Below are 17004 nucleotides of genomic sequence, written 5' to 3' on the forward strand. Positions count from 1 at the left end.
AGAAAAAATGTAATCTTGTTTTTCTCCTTTAAATTTTTGGTTTTAGTATACTTTTTCATCAGACTTTAGACCAAGTTGACCCCTGCAGTTGCTCCCCACTACACTAGCAGAGAACTTCCCTATTAGCTTTAAGGTTTTTCAGGAGCCTAAAACTGTTGGCAACTGGCCTATTCCTGCCATTGGCCACACTTAGAACTCCCAGAGCCTTCAACTGGAGTTCCATGTGTGGAACAATTGCATCAGTTCCAAGATGTGTGATGTGCTGGGTAGAATACTTGGAGCTGGTCAGACTGTGAAGAGAAGGAGCTCAGGAAGTGAGTGGTTGAAAGATTCAGTCAAGTGCTGAATTACAATAATTCTTGTTCTGGGAAAAAATAATATTTCTTGAAAGACAAACTTTTCTCTGAGCTGCAACAACCACCGACAGGTCTGTGTGATGAGCTGGTGAACTTAAGGTTGTAGTGCCCAGACAGCATAGTTATGCTAATAACCAGAATGTTTCCTCAACGGGTTTTCTCAAACGGCTGATCAGGTGAGTGCATGTGTTGTGCCTTTTAGTTTAAAATAGGAATTTATTTTGACATTATGGACCTATATAACTCTGAGTTTAGCACTCTACTGATCTATGGTGTGGACTTCACTGTCATAATGACAATATAGTTGCATCCATTTACAATGAACTCAGGGATAGTGAAACTCCATTTGAAACCAAATGAAAATCTGAGTTTGTTTCAGCACTTCGTATTTTTAACAACTTGGCTGTTTGTTAAATTTCCATTTTAAATCTCAGAAGGGCTAGGTCCACTCTGTGGCTTTTTAGGATTCTTTGCAAATTTTCATTGGAAAAGGGGGGCTGTTTTATAGCGAATGTTCTAATCTGTGCCTTTTTTTTTTTGGTCTCTAAGAATTTGGCAGAGGTGATTCAGAACAAAAACACTTAAACAAACCTGAAAGAAAGCTTATGGCCCTTGTATGCAATGTGGGGCCCTGGCTAGTTACCTGGAGAAAACAATACAGTTTATTGAATTTTAAATTAACATTTCTCATTAAAAATAGGAGTTTGGGGACCTCTCACAGGCAGCTCCCTATTGCCAAAAAAAAAATAAAGAAAAGAAAAGAAAAAGACTTAACTGGCAAAGGGCCTGTGTCAGAGTCTGAGAGCCAGTTTCCATTCTGCTTTCAGATTGTTACAACAAATGCTTTAATGGCAAAGTGCTGCAGTTCTCCTCATTCTTAAAGTCTCATCTACTGTTCAGTTTAAATGAGGAAAGGACAGTTTCTTACCACACACAAAACTCCTTCAGCAGGGTGCTTCGCGCTATTGGTGTTGCTTTCTTCCAACCACATCATCACTAATGGTACCACTCCTACAATCCTGGAGGCTTCTGTGCTGATTCTCTTTGTTCAGCACAGAGTTAGATGCACTGCTCTGTGATAGCTTCATTCAAGGCCCAGTGAAGTCACTGGGACTTCTTCCATTGTGTGCAATGGGGCTTGCCTCAGGTTTTCAGTGCTCTATATTCCGCATCCATAGAAACCACCATGGAAGTAGGAGCAAGCCACAAAACTCTCCAATAGCAACAGCTCACTGTCCCCACCCTCATTCTGTCAGATGTCACCAGTGGCTTTAGTAGGGGGAAGTTGATGATGACCCAACTCTCAACTCTCTCCTTTGCCCACCACAGATGCAGTAGTGGGGAGGTGGATGGCTGCCCACTCCTCCATGTGCCCTAGAATCTGATACAGATGCCACTGGAAAATAGTCATATAAACAGGCCTGGAAGTGCACCTGTGGAAAGCTGTACAGACTCTGACAACTGTGTCTAATGTGACATGTTTCCATTTCTCAGGTGGATTTTTCCTTCCTGAGATTGTAGCTAAGCCATAAAACATGGCAAAGGCTGTGATATGCCTTTAAAGCAGCTTCTGCAGCGGAGACACAGTATGCAAGAAATGCAGTTTCAGATGGAAGAAAAGGGGACTGTAGTGGGATGAGGAATTGCTCAGTGTCCAGCACTAATAGATTTAGTCTGAAGGTATTTTTTCCAAGGTAACTAACTCTGTTGGTAACTATGGGGTGTCAGCTGAACAAGGAATAGGGTGGCTATTTGGCTGTACAGGAGACGGATCAAAAGTGCAATGGGTGAAGTTTTTTTCTGCAAGGCCCAACCAAAGAAGAACATTAAAACAAACAAAAGTCTTAGCACCTTTATTCTATACCCCTGAACTGTAGGTTAGATAGAGGAGCCAGGGTATGAGGGACAACAATGTTTGCTTTAAAGTGTGACTAGTTTTAATATGACATAGGCTTTGATGATAATCCATCCCTTTATCCAACCCAACCCAACACTTTTTGAGGCAGACTTCTTAAGAGCCTAGGCATGGTCTATGGTGGTCCCCCTCCACTAAAATTTAGTTGTGGCGATATTTTTTAACCTGTCTTCTCATACTCACAAGTGGATTAATGCAGCCCAGATAATAAATCTAAATTGGGCTAAATACTTCCCTGTACACTTGTCTGTGTATGCAAAATATTTATCTCAAGTTCACTTCCAAAAAATGAATTGGAAGGCGAGTCCAGGACTTGATTTCAGTCAGTTGATCCAACTGTATCCAGAGCTTCCAGCCTCAGCATGAGGTCTGGCTGACGCTGTATGTAAAGTATATCAGGTTAGCCTCTTCTCTAGAAGCTACTGGGTGGGACAGGAAGATTGATATTTCTGACCAGACAAGTGGTTTCACCATTGGTTTTCCAGTGTAGCTGTGTAAGAATATCTTTGCCCTGGTATATATTACACATTGAAATGCGACTGAATTGGAATCTTTTACAAATTGTGAGAACTCTTTCTGGACAATACCATTTCTCCCATGCATATACATATTGTGCGATACCAATTTGCCAATATTCCTGGTGGGGCTTCTTCCAGAAGCGTTGATCTTCCTGTTGTTTCTCCGATTGTGTTTTATTTTTTCCCTCCTCTTACTTCCTTTAAATTATACCTTGGTCTCAGACTTCTCTTCCCTCTCTGCAAAACTAGAAACTGTCTGTGCAGTCATATGTTTGTCCAGTGGCTACCCCACCGAGTACCAAGCCTGACACTAATCCTTGGCCAAGCCTTACCATAGCCATCTAAGCCAGAAAAGTTTTTGTCCTGCCTTTTTCACACGGTAAAAAGGAGTCTAAACTAAAGAGCAATTCATTCCAAGGAAATGCAGCAAGTTACAAGCTTCTTGCAGAAGAGGGTTTTTCCCCCCTCAAGGGGAATTGATTGTGTGTTTATTTTGCATTTGGGAAAAAAAAATGCATTAGTTACAGAAAGTATGGGAGACACCTATTCGTGCAATTGATTTCCCTAAAACCAGGATAACGTAAAATACAGCTCAGCACTCTGGGGATGCATGTGGCATATTCAGCAAACATACAAACAGTTTCTGAAGTGACTAGTGCAGAGCTCGATTCTCCAAAAGCAGTCCCTGCTATTCCAGTCTGGGGTCTCTCTGAAGCACAAAACATTGGCTGAAGCCAAACACATTGCAGGCAGGTGCTGGCAACTATCCTCCACACTCTCACTTCCCTATTCTTCAGTTAGTTCTACTAATGTATCATCCGCATCCTCGGCTCTTCCAACACTCTCTCGAGCAGTGAGTAATAGTACTAGCTTGAATTATGCAAGTGATATACAAGCTTCCTCAAACCTTTCTCTCAACACACCTCCACTTTGCCCAGAAATGTGCAGCTCTACCCTTTTATCTTGGTATGTTTTTCCTCTGCAATGTCTCTCCTTCCTCCATTAATTGTTTAATGCCTGGTCCTTTCTGGACCACACTGCCAGTGCTGGTGTTAATGTCTCATACTAAAATGCATCAGATTCACCCAATTTTCACTTACAGCAAAGTTGGCTAGAAACTAATTCAACTTTTCTTTGTAGATTTATTTGAAAACCAGTGACCTGGGAAACTCGGTAGATGAGGTGGAGCGGCTGATCAGGAAACACGAGGCTTTTGAGAAGATTCTGACCTCTCAGGATGAAAAGGTAAAATGAAGAATACTGTATCAAGTACAGAGGAGAAGTCTTGTCTTATGGGCAAAGCATAGACTTGTTGGTTGGGCTGATATGCTTAAGCCAAATAGAGAATACTGGGAAGGCAGGAAAGTCTTAATGAAGTCTAGTGAAATAAGAAGGCTGAGAAGTGGAAGGAAAGCAATAAAAAGTCCATGGTTTTATCCTAGCTGTAGTGTCTTATTACCTGTAAGAAAATTGCCCAATGATTGGAATACTGAGACTTACCAGAGGAAATCTAGAATGAGTTATTTACTATGTGCTGCTAATAGCAAATGTTCCTATTCCTTCGTCAAAAACAAAATTTTAGAGCAAGAATATAGATTAGTTAGCACAGAACATCATGGGGCAAGGATTAATTAAATATATACTCTCTCTGTGTGTGTGTGTGTGTGTCTGCAAAACTAGTAATGAAATGTTGTTGGGGTGTGTGTGTGTGTGTGTGTGTGTGTGTGTGTGTGTGTTTTCTCCCATGTCCTCTATGGGATAGAAGCAGAACTGCTCAGCTGTGTATAATAGTTCCTAAACTGCTGTCAACTAATGGAGATTCTCCCTTAACCCATGTAGTTGTTGTGTAGGTCACAGTGGCCATGATGTGCAGCATAGTGACAAATGGGAAATCCTAGGTGGCCACAGATGTATTATAATATTATTTTAGCTTTTTCCTGCCTTTCTCATTTCTTCCAGAAGGGGCCATCTTTTTAGGTATGGTAAGAAGGCGACAGAGAAAACAAACTGTTTCTGTCATATTCTTCCATGTGTTAAGAGAGACAGCTGTGATTTCAGTTTTGTTCCCTTAACAGGTGACATCTCTTCAGGAAGAGGCAAAGAGGCTGCAGAAGGATGGTGGGTTGGAGGGGATAAAGATCCAGCACAAACTGAACTCTGTACTTGAGAGGAGGAATTGGATCAAAGATCTGTCTCAGAGTAGACGGGAGAAACTGCAAACCACACTCCTTCTCATGCTCTTCTACCAGAACCTCGCAGAAGTAGGTGTAATAGCTATTGCCAACTTGCCATTATAACATAAGGAAAGATATTCAAAACTTTATGTAACCGTAAACACTTAACTCATTGCTAAGAACTTTCCAGATAGACTGTCGGCAGGGCTCCAAGCGCAAGCAATGTGCGTCTGCCGATAAGGCTAACTGCATGATGATTCCCTCCATACAATACTAGAGTAAGAACCAAAATTATCCATAAAATTCTTACTATCATTACATTTCCACCCTTTTAAAAAATGCATACAATTTAACTTCATTTCAGTTTTTTTATTTAACTGTGTCTACTTAATTTAGCATCCAAAATCTGAATCCTTAAGCGTCTAGAACAATTAGTCTCTGTATCCAATGTATCTAATAGGTTTTCTTATCACTCTGCCTTGAGGTAGTAGCAGGATTATCAGTGTCCCACTTCTTTCTATTCAAACTGACCACTTGAGTCTCAGTAGATTCAGTAGACTGAGCTGGTGTTGCTTGTATTTGAATTGAATGTTGACACAGTTTCTGTTTGTCCCCTATTTTCATTCCCCTCTTGCAGTTCTTTTAGCGTTCATCAAATCCTTTCTGTATCTTCTATAGACATCACTTTCCTCTGTTTCAATAAGACAAGATCTGGGAGCAGTGTGTTGGTGAATCGCCTTTGCATGTTTCCATGCTCTTTTTTGGTGAATACAAACAGTGTCTCCATTTTCTTGTGATAGCAGCTTTGCATATTTGTTAAATAAATATTTTTGCTTTGCTTGGCTCAATTTTAAGCTAGTTTGTATATCTCTTTTCATCAGGTTGGGTTTCAGCAACTTCCATGAAGTTGGCAATCTGGTTTTAAAACATCTTTTCATGTTGAGTTGAACAGGTGATCTTCAATTTCCTATAGGGGTATTCTAATAACCCTATCCAATATAAAAGGCATGTGTGTTACAAAAAACAGATTTTTTAAAAATCTGATTCACAGTTTGAACTGCTCTCTCAGCCATTCCATTCAATTGTAGGAATAACATACAAGATGTTTTGTGAATAAAGTCCTATTGCTTTTCAAAAGTTTTAAAGTCTCTAGAGCCAAATTGTGGTCCATTGTCACTAATGAGCTCACCAAGGTATATTATACCTTGCAATTATAGACTTGCAGTGTCTGATGATAGACACCCTTGTGGTGTCCAGAAACAAGAAGACTTCTAAGTATTTTGAATAATAATCAACCAGAGTAAGATAATCTGTACCTTGACATTTAAATAGGTTCATGCCAAGTTTCTGCCATGGTCTGTTGGGACCTCATGTGGTAACACTAGTTCCTTTTGATCTTTGTTTCTGAAGGTTTAACATGTGTTTCAAGACTATACCATGTCCTCAATTTGACTACACATGTCTGGCCAATAGACAGCATCCAAAGCTCTCTTTTTACATAGCTCTGCTCCCATATGACTCTTATGAATACAAGATGAGATCTCCTTTCTGAGATATTCCAGTACTCTGATTCTATTACTTCTGAAGACAAGTCCATCTTGCATACTTAGTTCCTCTCTCTATGACCAACAAGAACAATTGTCCTCTGGTACTTTCATTATCTGGGAAATTGTTTTAAGGTTTGCAGGACATCGTTTGCAGTAGCTGTCTGAAATTCCTTCAACTTCTGTTCTGAAATATGCAAGTAAGACATCGTGAGATGTATTGCAGTATCAGCTTCCTCTGAACTGACTCCTTCACCGTGCAATTTGTACAATCTGGATAAAGCATCAGCAATTCCTAAGATTTTCCCTGGTCTGTACCCAACTTTCAGTTGATATTTCTGGAGTGTTAGCAACTGTCTTTGAATCTTTGGTGGAGCACTGGGCAAAGGTTCTCTGAAAATGGCCGTAGGAGCTGTGTGGTCTGTTTCCATTGCTGCTTTTTTCCTTAGATAAACTGACGAAATCAAGTGCAGCCAGATACTATTGCCAGTATTTCTTTTTCTATTTGGGCATAATTCTGTTGGGTAGTTGTCAGAGCTTTAGAAGCAATAAGCAACAGCACCTTTTGCAGGAATAGCCTTTAATCCGGTAGAACTCGCATCCTCTGGCACAGCAACTGGTCTTTGACATGAAAATACTTCAGCACAGATGCCCTTGTAAACAATTCTTTCAAATGCTCCTATACCACCTCATGCATTGGCATACGGGTGAACTTGACATCTTTTCCCAATAGTTGTCTTAAAGGAATTGCTATTGTTGACATGTGCAGAATAAATTTCCCAAGGTTAAATAACCTTCTGTTTTCAAGGAATGCTCCCAAATATTTTATCTTTGTCAGAGCCCATTTGTGTTTGCTCTTGTTCAATCAGTCACAGATGCCTTTCACGATACCTGTCTAGAACTCTCTTGAGCCTTTCATCATGTTCTTGTCTGGTATTTCCCCAGACCAGTATGTCATTTATATAACATTCAACATCTTCCAGACCTTCAAATGTCTGTGGAGCATTCTTTGGAATACTTCAGGAGCTGAACAGATGCTAAAAGGAATTCTGGTGAACATGTACCTGTCTAATGGTGTGTTGAGTGAACAGTCTAGAATTTTGTCAATTGGCTGTATTTGCCAAAATCCACTACAGGCATCTAAGACAGTGAAAACTGTAGCTTCTGCTAACTTGCTAGTGAGTTCTACTTTAGGTAATTGAAAATGTTCCTTTTGTATCACTTTATTCATATCTCTTGCATCCAAGCATACTTTTATTTTATCTCAACCTGATTTGTCTACAGTTAGTATGGAATTGACATTTTGTAAGTTCTTGCACTTTTGTTATTACTTGCAACTGTTTCATGCAGAGCAATTCTTTTTCTATTCTGTCCCTTTGTACCACGGGAAGTTTGCAAGGTGGTGAACTGCAGGTGGTACTTGCGAGTTCATCTTTATGGTGTGCTTACCTGGCAAGCACGCTTCACCTTCAAATAAATCCTGGTATTCTTTAAATGTATTCCATTCACCTTCTGTTTCTTCCTTTATCATATTGACTCTCTGCTCTAAGTTTAAACTTGTCACTGCCTGTAAGCCCAATATAGCTTTGGAGTCAGATCCTACCACTTGAAATTCCACCAATGTTTTCTTATGCCGACACTCACAGTCCAAGTTGCGTTCACCACATACCTGCAGTTTTCCCCCGAGTAGGTTATCAGCTGAATACTTGAGTTGAGCAAGGAGTTCGGCCATTAAAATGTTGTATCACTTTACAGACATCACTTTGGCCTGTGCCCCAAAATTGATTTTAAAACTCATAGTTTTGTGATCAATAATGAGCAAATCCACATTCCACTCATCCTTTAGCAGCTCAGTACTTAGCACACAGAAGAACACATCTTATGAGTGCACACCTGCTTCTGTGAGGTTAAACAGCTCTTTGCCCTGGTCAGGGCCAGCTCTAGGATTTTTGCCGCCCAAAGCAAAAAAATTTTTGGCCACCCCTGCTTTTTTTTCGTGCCCCCTGTCCCTGGCTCCACCCCAACTCTGCCCTTTCCCAACCCCTTCCCCAAATCCCCAGCCCCGCCTCCTCCCCCGGGCGTGCCGCATTTCTCCACCCCCCCCCATTGCTTCCTGTGGCTCCTCCCCTGCAACCCCCCGCCCTAGCTCACCTCCGCTCCGCTTGCTCCCCTGAACACGCCTCCGCTTCGCTTCTCCCGCCTCCCTCTCAGGCGAGGGAGAGGCAGCGCGTTCAGAGGAGCAGGCAAAGCGGAGGTGACCGAGGGTGGGGGGGTAGAGGACCGCTCCCCACCCCAGCTCGCCTCTGCTCCACCACTGCCACCTCCCCCAAGCGAGCCACTGCTCCGCTTCTCCCTCCCAGACTTGCTGCACGAAACAGCTGTTCCACGTGCGGCAAGCCTGGGAGGGAGGGAGGAGAAGCAGAGCGGCAGCGGCGGCGCACTCAGGGGAGCAGGCGGAGTGGAGCGGAAGCAAGCTGGGGTGGTGGGGGCACATTTCTAGGGGTGGCGTGGCCGGCGCCAGAATGCTGCCCCTAGAAATGTGCCATCTCAAGCATGTGCTTGTTTTGCTGGTGCCTAGAGCCAGCCCAGATCCTGGTACTTTTGCCTTCCAAAGTTTCACTTTTTCGCAAAATGATTGCATTTGCCAAACCTTCCACATTCTTGCTCCTGTGTAGGAGGCTACCTTATGGCATGACTATGGCTGCATTTATAACAACCTTTAGTTGCCTCTCTGATTGATCTTTTCACTTCTCTTGATTGCAGGCTTTTATTAGCTGCAGAACATCACTCCAGTTCATGACTGCATGTCTGGATGCTTACTGAAGGTGTTTCTCCAGTTCATCTAGGCCTTTCAGTTGTTTTGCAGTCATTTCATCTGCATGTCATATGTCCACAGCACATTCAAAGATTAAATTACTGTCCCACAACAACCTAGCTTGAACTGATGCAACCTCACACATGATGCAGTCTTTAATGAGTGACTCTCACAGTTCTCTACAATTGTACTGCCAGTTTTAAATCAGTTACGTATTGCTCTATACTTTCCCATCCATCTGATTTCTGGTGAAAAAATGGTGACTCCCATACATATTTCTTTGCGGTGCACAGTATGCCTTAAACATATTCTGTATGATCTGGGTTTTGTTTCTTTATCTGCTACATCATTGCATTGAAAAGTATTAAATATTCCTCTGTTTTCTTCACCTGCCGCAGAAAGAAATAATGCTGTTTGCAGCCGTTCATTGTTCTTGTCCATGCCACTTGCAATGATGTCCAGCTCTAATCCTTCCTTCCACTTTCTCCATTTTCTTCAAACGCTAACTTTCCTGGAGGCTTTAGTTGGTCCGTTTCTTTTCAGTTTTCTTCTACTCTTTTCTTTCTTCTAGTGTTTTCTGATACCATATAATAGCTGCTGCCAACTTGCTATTATAATAAAAGAAAAGACTTTTTAAGTACAGTAAACACTTTATTTGTTGCTGAGATCTGTACGGATAGGTGCTGCTGGCTTGCCTGCCTAGCTCCGAGTGCAATGTGCTTCTGCTGATAAGGCTCACTACGTACAATGATTCCCCGTACAACACTATGGGCAACTTTGGTTCCTACTTCAAAATTCCTACTATCATTACAGTAAGAATGATTTATGGCAGGAGGGGGGAATTACATCCCTCTGAAACATCAGGCACTGGCCACTGCAAGAGACTAGCTTGATCAAAGGTCTAGCCAGGTATAGCAACACCTGTGTTTCTAAACATCTGAAGAGGAAATTATTTTAATAAAGGTGGTGGTCATTGCACCATGATTGTGACATGGTTTCTAAGGTTGGATTCTCTTGTCCATTTACAGCCACTTTGCACACAGGGGAACTCTTCACTAGGGTAAAAATGGCAAAGGTGAAATAATTGCCTTCTATGCCCCTTGCTCCCTTCTCTCTGGCATAGAAGGAGGAAATGGGCATTCCTAGGTGGGACGGATGTGGGGAGGAAGAGAGCATGGTGAAGCCAAGCAGAGCTATGCCTATCCTCCACTGGTGTAAGGTCACTTAGGAACTTTATGCCAGTGTCATAAGTTAGAGCAGCTCTTTAGCTGCTTTAGGACCATCTCTGTAAAATGATTCCAGTTCTATTTGTTTCTCCTGTTCTGGACTTAGCTTTGTAATAGAGTTGTTGCTGCTGCTGACATCACTATTGGGAAGACATCCCAGGTCACATTTCCAAAGGGCAGCCCAAAGTGCGTGCCTGAAAAATGTGCCAGCATCCGTCACGCTGGCACAAACATCACACACACGGGAGCTGACAGGGGCATTTGCACACACTGTTATTGGGTTTGCAGATGCACCTGTTGTGGCCTCTCTTGAAACGCTCCTCGGCAGTGGAAAGAAAAAGCAGAGAGGTTCAGACACCCCAAACGCTGCCCTGCACTAAGCTAACGTATTTCAAGCCCAGACTGTTACCAAAAGCAAATGCCAGCTGGATAGCTGCTGCCCACAACCTGCACTTTATTCTTTATATTACAGACAGGAGTTTTTTAAAACAGTATTTAAGATTCCATTTGTACAAACAGCCTGTGCGGGCATCCCTCCCCCCTAACACTAAGCAGTTCAGTATTTCAGCAGGTCCCTCTTCCCTGGCAGTGTTTGAATTCACGGTCGGAAAAAACTTTTTCAAAGTCCATCCTCTTTTTAAAATGTATTCTAGCAAGACCTTATTAAATAGCCAAATGCTATCCTTGCATTTGTCAATAGGTAACGAGCCAAATCCTGACCTGGTCAGTAGTGAGCATGGTAGCTGGAATTCTGGCTTGATGCATCCTCTGCCCCACAAATACTCCTGGCAGAGCAGGAGTCCATGGGTTGGACTGAGGGAATTGCACACTGCTGCAATTTTCAAAAGGCACAGGGTATCCCAGGTTAATGAGGCAGATGGCCACAAACCTGCTGCCTGGATGGGGGATTGGCAATACTAGTTGTGGATGCAGTCCACCAGCTGGTTTAGGAATATGTCTACCCCTCAGTGCCCCCTGAGTATTAAATTATAATCCTTCTCTGCTCTTGTGCTGTGGAAAGAAGCTCTCCCTGCTCCCCTGACTGACACACCTGTATATCTTAGAGCAGGATCTAACCCTGTGTGCCAACGCAGTGGTGATTCATTGTGTGCCAACAGCAATTATTCTTATTTCTTGTGAAAGTAAGTTCCATAGTCTAGGTCCAGTTCCTGTGAAAATCCTATCTCCTGCAGTCACAAGCTATCCCCATTGGTTGATAGAATCATTGTTCCAGTGGAAGGTAGCAGTTATAGCCATGGGGGAGAAGCAAAATCTCAGATAACTCAGGCTAATCACATGGAGAACTTTGAATATCAGGAGAGAGAACTGGATTCTCTATTTATTGGGAAGATGGTACAGAAAGCAGAGTACTGGAGTCATATGGTCTGTTTAAGAACAGCTGGTGCAAAATGCAGCAGCCTGAACATTTTCAGGGTATGTGGCTTCATTCCTAGACAGGAATTGCAATCCTGAAGTCTGGAGAACATGCACATGGATCACAGAATGGGGCACAGTCTTCTGCTGCAGTTGGTAGTGGGTATTTTTTGCTACCATAGCTATTTGAGCATCCAGTGGTAGTGAGGTCTCCAGTATGTCACAAACTGTACATCACATCCTTAATCATCTGGGAAAAAACGGAAGCTGCTGATTAGGAATGTATTTACTTTAGTCTGAGGGAATGATCACAAGGCTGAAAGTCAGGAGGTCCTGACTTTTGATCCTGGCTCTGCCAATTCAATCATGTGGCCTTGGCAGAGTCACTTCACTTTTCTCTCTTTCTCCATCTGTAAAGGGAATAACATACTTATCCATCTATCTCACAAAGGCGTTGGGAGGATTAATTCGTTAATATTTATACAGTGCCTGGAATTCATGCAGCACTATATAAATGCTAAGTACTGTGCTTAATAATGTATTTCAGTTGCCAAGTGTGCTCACCCTGAGTTCTGAGCACAAATACGTTTAAAAATAAATGTTTCTAAATAGAGGCTGTATAGAATTTAAAAAAACAACCAGCACCCACCAGAAATCAGGCCATTCCCATCTCTCTCCACTGAGTGAAACCTAGGTCCTAATGGGAGTTTTGCCACTCACCTCGATGGAGCCAGGATTTCACTCATCATCCCTGTCAAAACCCACTTCCTAGAGAGATCTTGGGAAAATAGGTCAGCTTTGCTATATACCCTGAATGTCCTCCTCATTATCTAGATCCTGCTGACTGCTCCTTCTGCTGAAGCCTGGGGACTGTCTAAGTCACTTGATAGAATGATAGGAGGAAAGCTATTGTATCAGGTCTGCCGGTAGAGTGTGGCAGTGACCCTGTTAAAGATAGTGTCACCATGCCCTGGGTTTAATATTAGAAAGTGTGAAAGAGACCCTATGGTGAGTTACCAGAAAAGATCTATTGGCTGCCCAGTCTTACTGTTCAGATAAGACTCTCCTTTTAAAGAGAAGAGAGACAGTTAAGAGTCCTTTGAGTATTAATGTGTGTCTGCGTAATGGGAGAAGGCCTTAGCTTGCGAGCAGGGAGTGCATTAGTAATGAAAGTCACAGAGGACAGTTTGCTGCCCTTGACAACTTTGATACCAAGTTTATTTTTTGAATCCCAACATGTGCTTATGGGAGGAAAAAACAGCTTGTGGAAGGAAAAAACAGATGAAGGCTGTTTCTGTGTACAGAATTTCAGTGGCTGAAAGACTGATTCAAACTGGTAATTAACCCAGCTTCTGAGTCCCATATACAGTCAGTGCAGTCCCCCAAAGGCAACAGACGATGTGTTTTGAGACACACAAAAATGATCTCAATTTTCTGTCCTTGTATTCATTCAGAGGCTCATAAAGGGAAGCAAGGATTTCTAGGAGATCGGCTGTTTGATGGAGGTAGAGAAGCAGATGGAAAAGAACAAGTGCACACCCCACAATACCAGGAAATAGGTTCTGTGTGGCATGCTCTCTCAATTTTGTTGAAAGATCATTGCCCAGCGATCCAGGAGAGGGGAAAAAATCCCTGGCAGTAATCTTGGGATAAAATTCCTCTCTGGCCCCAAACATGACCAACATGTTAGATCTGTGTGAATGAGCAAGCGTCACCATAGATTTGCATCTAAACTCACTTATAACTTGAGATACAATAACAATAGTATCCAAGCTATTGTCAATATTTTCCCCTTATCATTTGATAGAATTATTTTCACTCCCTTTCAGCTGGACAGTTCCGAAATCAGAAGGTCACTTTTGTTATTACCAGTAATTGGAAATCTACCTCCTCCAGGCACGTGCCATTTCACAGAACCACATTGTGCCTTGGGAGGAGGCTCTGAGATTGGGAGAGAAGAGACAGCTTCTGGGTGTTATGTTAATTCTGCTGCTCCCCTTGGTTGCAGGCAGAGGATTGGATCAATGAGCGCATGCAAAAGCTGGAGGACCCTTCCATCCGAGACCACAGCAACCTTCAGGACAAAATGAAGCTGCTGCAGAAACATCAGGTCTTTGAGGCTGAGATTCTGGCTAATGAGGAGATCATCACAGCTGTTAACAAGGTAACTCCGACACTCTGCTACTATCTGCTGCTATTGCAGGTTCATTCTGCAGAAGAAGGGGGGAAGGAGCTCAAAGTGAGTATTAAATATTCCCCAGCATTGTGTCAGTTCTCCATCTGAACCAGAGACCATCCCTTTCTGTGTGTCAAGAATCCTGGTGGTATTTCATAGGGGTGCCTGGAATGTCACTAATTCAAGGTGTGGGAGTCCCATTAATTGTCCATGTATGGTTTCCAAGGGACTTCTCTGTTTCTGTATTCCTTACATGGGAAGGAGCCACTGCCTTCCCCTGCTAGTACTGAAACTTCCTGATCTAGAAAAGAAAATGTCATACCGTGTCTGAATCATCTTCCTGAGAGTGAGTGAATCATCATCTGGAAGATGTTTGTCTGAAATACCCTCCCTTTTGCTCCCAACCTCTGAATTTCACCTTGCCCATGGAATGTTCAAGCCTAATGTTCTTGACTGCATCAGAATAGTGCAGACTGTCCTACCAGTTATTGAAAATAATGGCTGTATTCACAGTTTGAGGGCTCTTGTAGTGGAGTTTTGTTGGGGGTGGGGAGAAGGAGGTCCCCCTAGAAAGATCATGTAACCCTTCTGTTAATGGTAAACTTCCTTTCTAATTCTGCCTTTCTGACATGAAGAAGGGGGAAGCCCTGGTGTCACAGAACCACCCAAAATCAGGGGAGATCTGTCGTAGGACCCGTATGCTCCAGAAGCACTGGGAGAAGCTGAAGTGGGCTGTTGCTGCTCATGGAAAGATGCTGGAGGACATTCGGGACTTCCTGGAGTTTCTGCAGAAAGTGGACCAAGTGGAGGCCTGGATCAGGGAGAAGGTACATGGACTCTATTCTTTAACTGGGGCAAGCAAGCCCATGGTGCTATATATATGGTTTTTAGTAATGAACATTTGATGATGATATCACCTTTCAGGACATTTACATTGTGTCTTTTGTCCTGGGGGACTTTAAAGGCTTTATAGATTGTATATAGGGAATATCACAGCAATTGTTAAAACGTTCTGATATGTTTCCATGCCAGAGCTGGAATTTGCCTAGGACACCAGTATTAACATCCCTATTCATTCACATTCATGGGATCTATAGAGACCAAAGGGTTCAGGGCTCTGCTTTTACATCTCCTCTGAAACAGATATATGAAAAAAGAATAGAGCCTACCCTAAGCACCTGAAATCCTAAATTCACTAAATTGTGTATTAAATCTGAGACATTTTTTCTTATAAGAATGAAAAACCAGTCACCTTGTCCAATGAGACACATGTAGGGCCTTGATTCGGAGGTCAGTAGTCATATTTCACTAATAGGGCCCATGCTGTTAAAGATGGGAAGTTCATACTAAGTGGTGCAATGGATTAATGCACAAGTATGTGATAAGTGCAAATGAGTTAGGGGGTGACCTCACCATATTCTCTGAACATCTGTCTACATCACAAAACTATACAAAATTTAACATCATTTGTCAGTCTCTGCTCAATAGAAGCCCCTAAGCCCGGTAGAAAGGGGGTTTCTAGAAATGAAATGAAATGCATTTTCAGAGCTGGGGGCTAGGACTACAGGAAAGGTCCAAGGGTTTGCAGGTCATGATTTAAAATGTACTTAGAGAGTGGTATGAGAGAAAACACCATCCCCCGCTGCCCCATCCTCTAGCACTTACTTACTTATGGAAAAAGAAAAGGAGTACTTGTGGAACCTTAGAGACTAACAAATTTATTAGAGCATAAGCTTTTGTGAGCTACAGCTCACTTCATCGGATGCATTTGGTGGAAAACAGAGGAGAGATTTATATATACACACACACACAGAGAACATGAAACAATGGGTTTATCATACACACTGTAAGGAGAGTGATCACTTAAGATAAGCCATCACCAGCAGCAGGGGGGGGAAAGGAGGAAAACCTTTCATGGTGACAAGCAAGGTAGGCTGATTCCAGCAGTTAACAAGAATATCAGAGGAACAGTGGGGGGTGGGGTGGGAGGGAGAAATACCATGGGGAAATAGTTTTACTTTGTGTAATGACTCATCCATTCCCAGTCTCTATTCAAGCCTAAGTTAATTGTATCCAGTTTGCAAATTAATTCCAATTCAGCAGTCTCTCGTTGGAGTCTGTTTTTGAAGCTTTTTTGTTGAAGTATAGCCACTCTGAGGTCTGTGATTGAGTGACCAGGGAGATTGAAGTGTTCTCCAACTGGTTTTTGAATGTTATAATTCTTGACATCTGATTTGTGTCCATTCATTCTTTTACGTAAAGACTGTCCAGTTTGGCCAATGTACATGGCAGAGGGGCATTGCTGGCACATGATGACATATATCACATTGGTAGATGCGCAGGTGAACGAGCCTCTGATAGTGTGGCTGATGTGATTAGGCCCTATGATGGTATCCCCTGAATACCTCTCCAGCGCATCATCAAGGATCTACAACCTATCCTGAAGGACGACCCATCACTCTCACAGATCTTGGGAGACAGGCCAGTCCTTGCTTACAGACAGCCCCCCAATCTGAAGCAAATATTCACCAGCAAGCACACACCACACAACAGAACCACTAACCCAGGAACCTATCCTTGCAACAAAGCCCGTTGCCAACTCTGTCCACATATCTATTCAGGGGATACCATCATAGGGCCTAATCACATCAGCCACACTATCAGAGGCTCGTTCACCTGCGCATCTACCAATGTGATATATGCCATCATGTGCCAGCAATGCCCCTCTGCCATGTACATTGGCCAAACTGGACAGTCTCTACGTAAAAGAATGAATGGACACAAATCAGACGTCAAGAATTATAACATTCAAAAACCAGTTGGAGAACACTTCAATCTCTCTGGTCACTCAATCACAGACCTAAGAGTGGCTATACTTCAACAAAAAAGCTTCAAAAACAGACTCC

General features: G+C 42.6%; 1 protein-coding gene across 1 annotated transcript in view; it reads left to right on the top strand.

Annotated features, from left to right (window-relative positions):
- The window catches only part of SPTBN5 (spectrin beta, non-erythrocytic 5), a 145265-nt gene that overhangs the window by 69226 nt on the left and 59035 nt on the right, over window positions 1-17004 (top strand). The window contains exons 36-39 of the mRNA XM_043516834.1: window positions 3930-4034; window positions 4865-5050; window positions 13931-14086; window positions 14734-14925. Of these exons, the coding sequence (XP_043372769.1) occupies window positions 3930-4034; window positions 4865-5050; window positions 13931-14086; window positions 14734-14925 (639 nt within the window). The remainder of the gene's footprint in view (window positions 1-3929; window positions 4035-4864; window positions 5051-13930; window positions 14087-14733; window positions 14926-17004) is intronic.

Source organism: Dermochelys coriacea, chromosome 6, assembly GCF_009764565.3.
Source record: "Dermochelys coriacea isolate rDerCor1 chromosome 6, rDerCor1.pri.v4, whole genome shotgun sequence".
Classification (NCBI taxonomy): Eukaryota; Metazoa; Chordata; order Testudines; family Dermochelyidae; genus Dermochelys; species Dermochelys coriacea.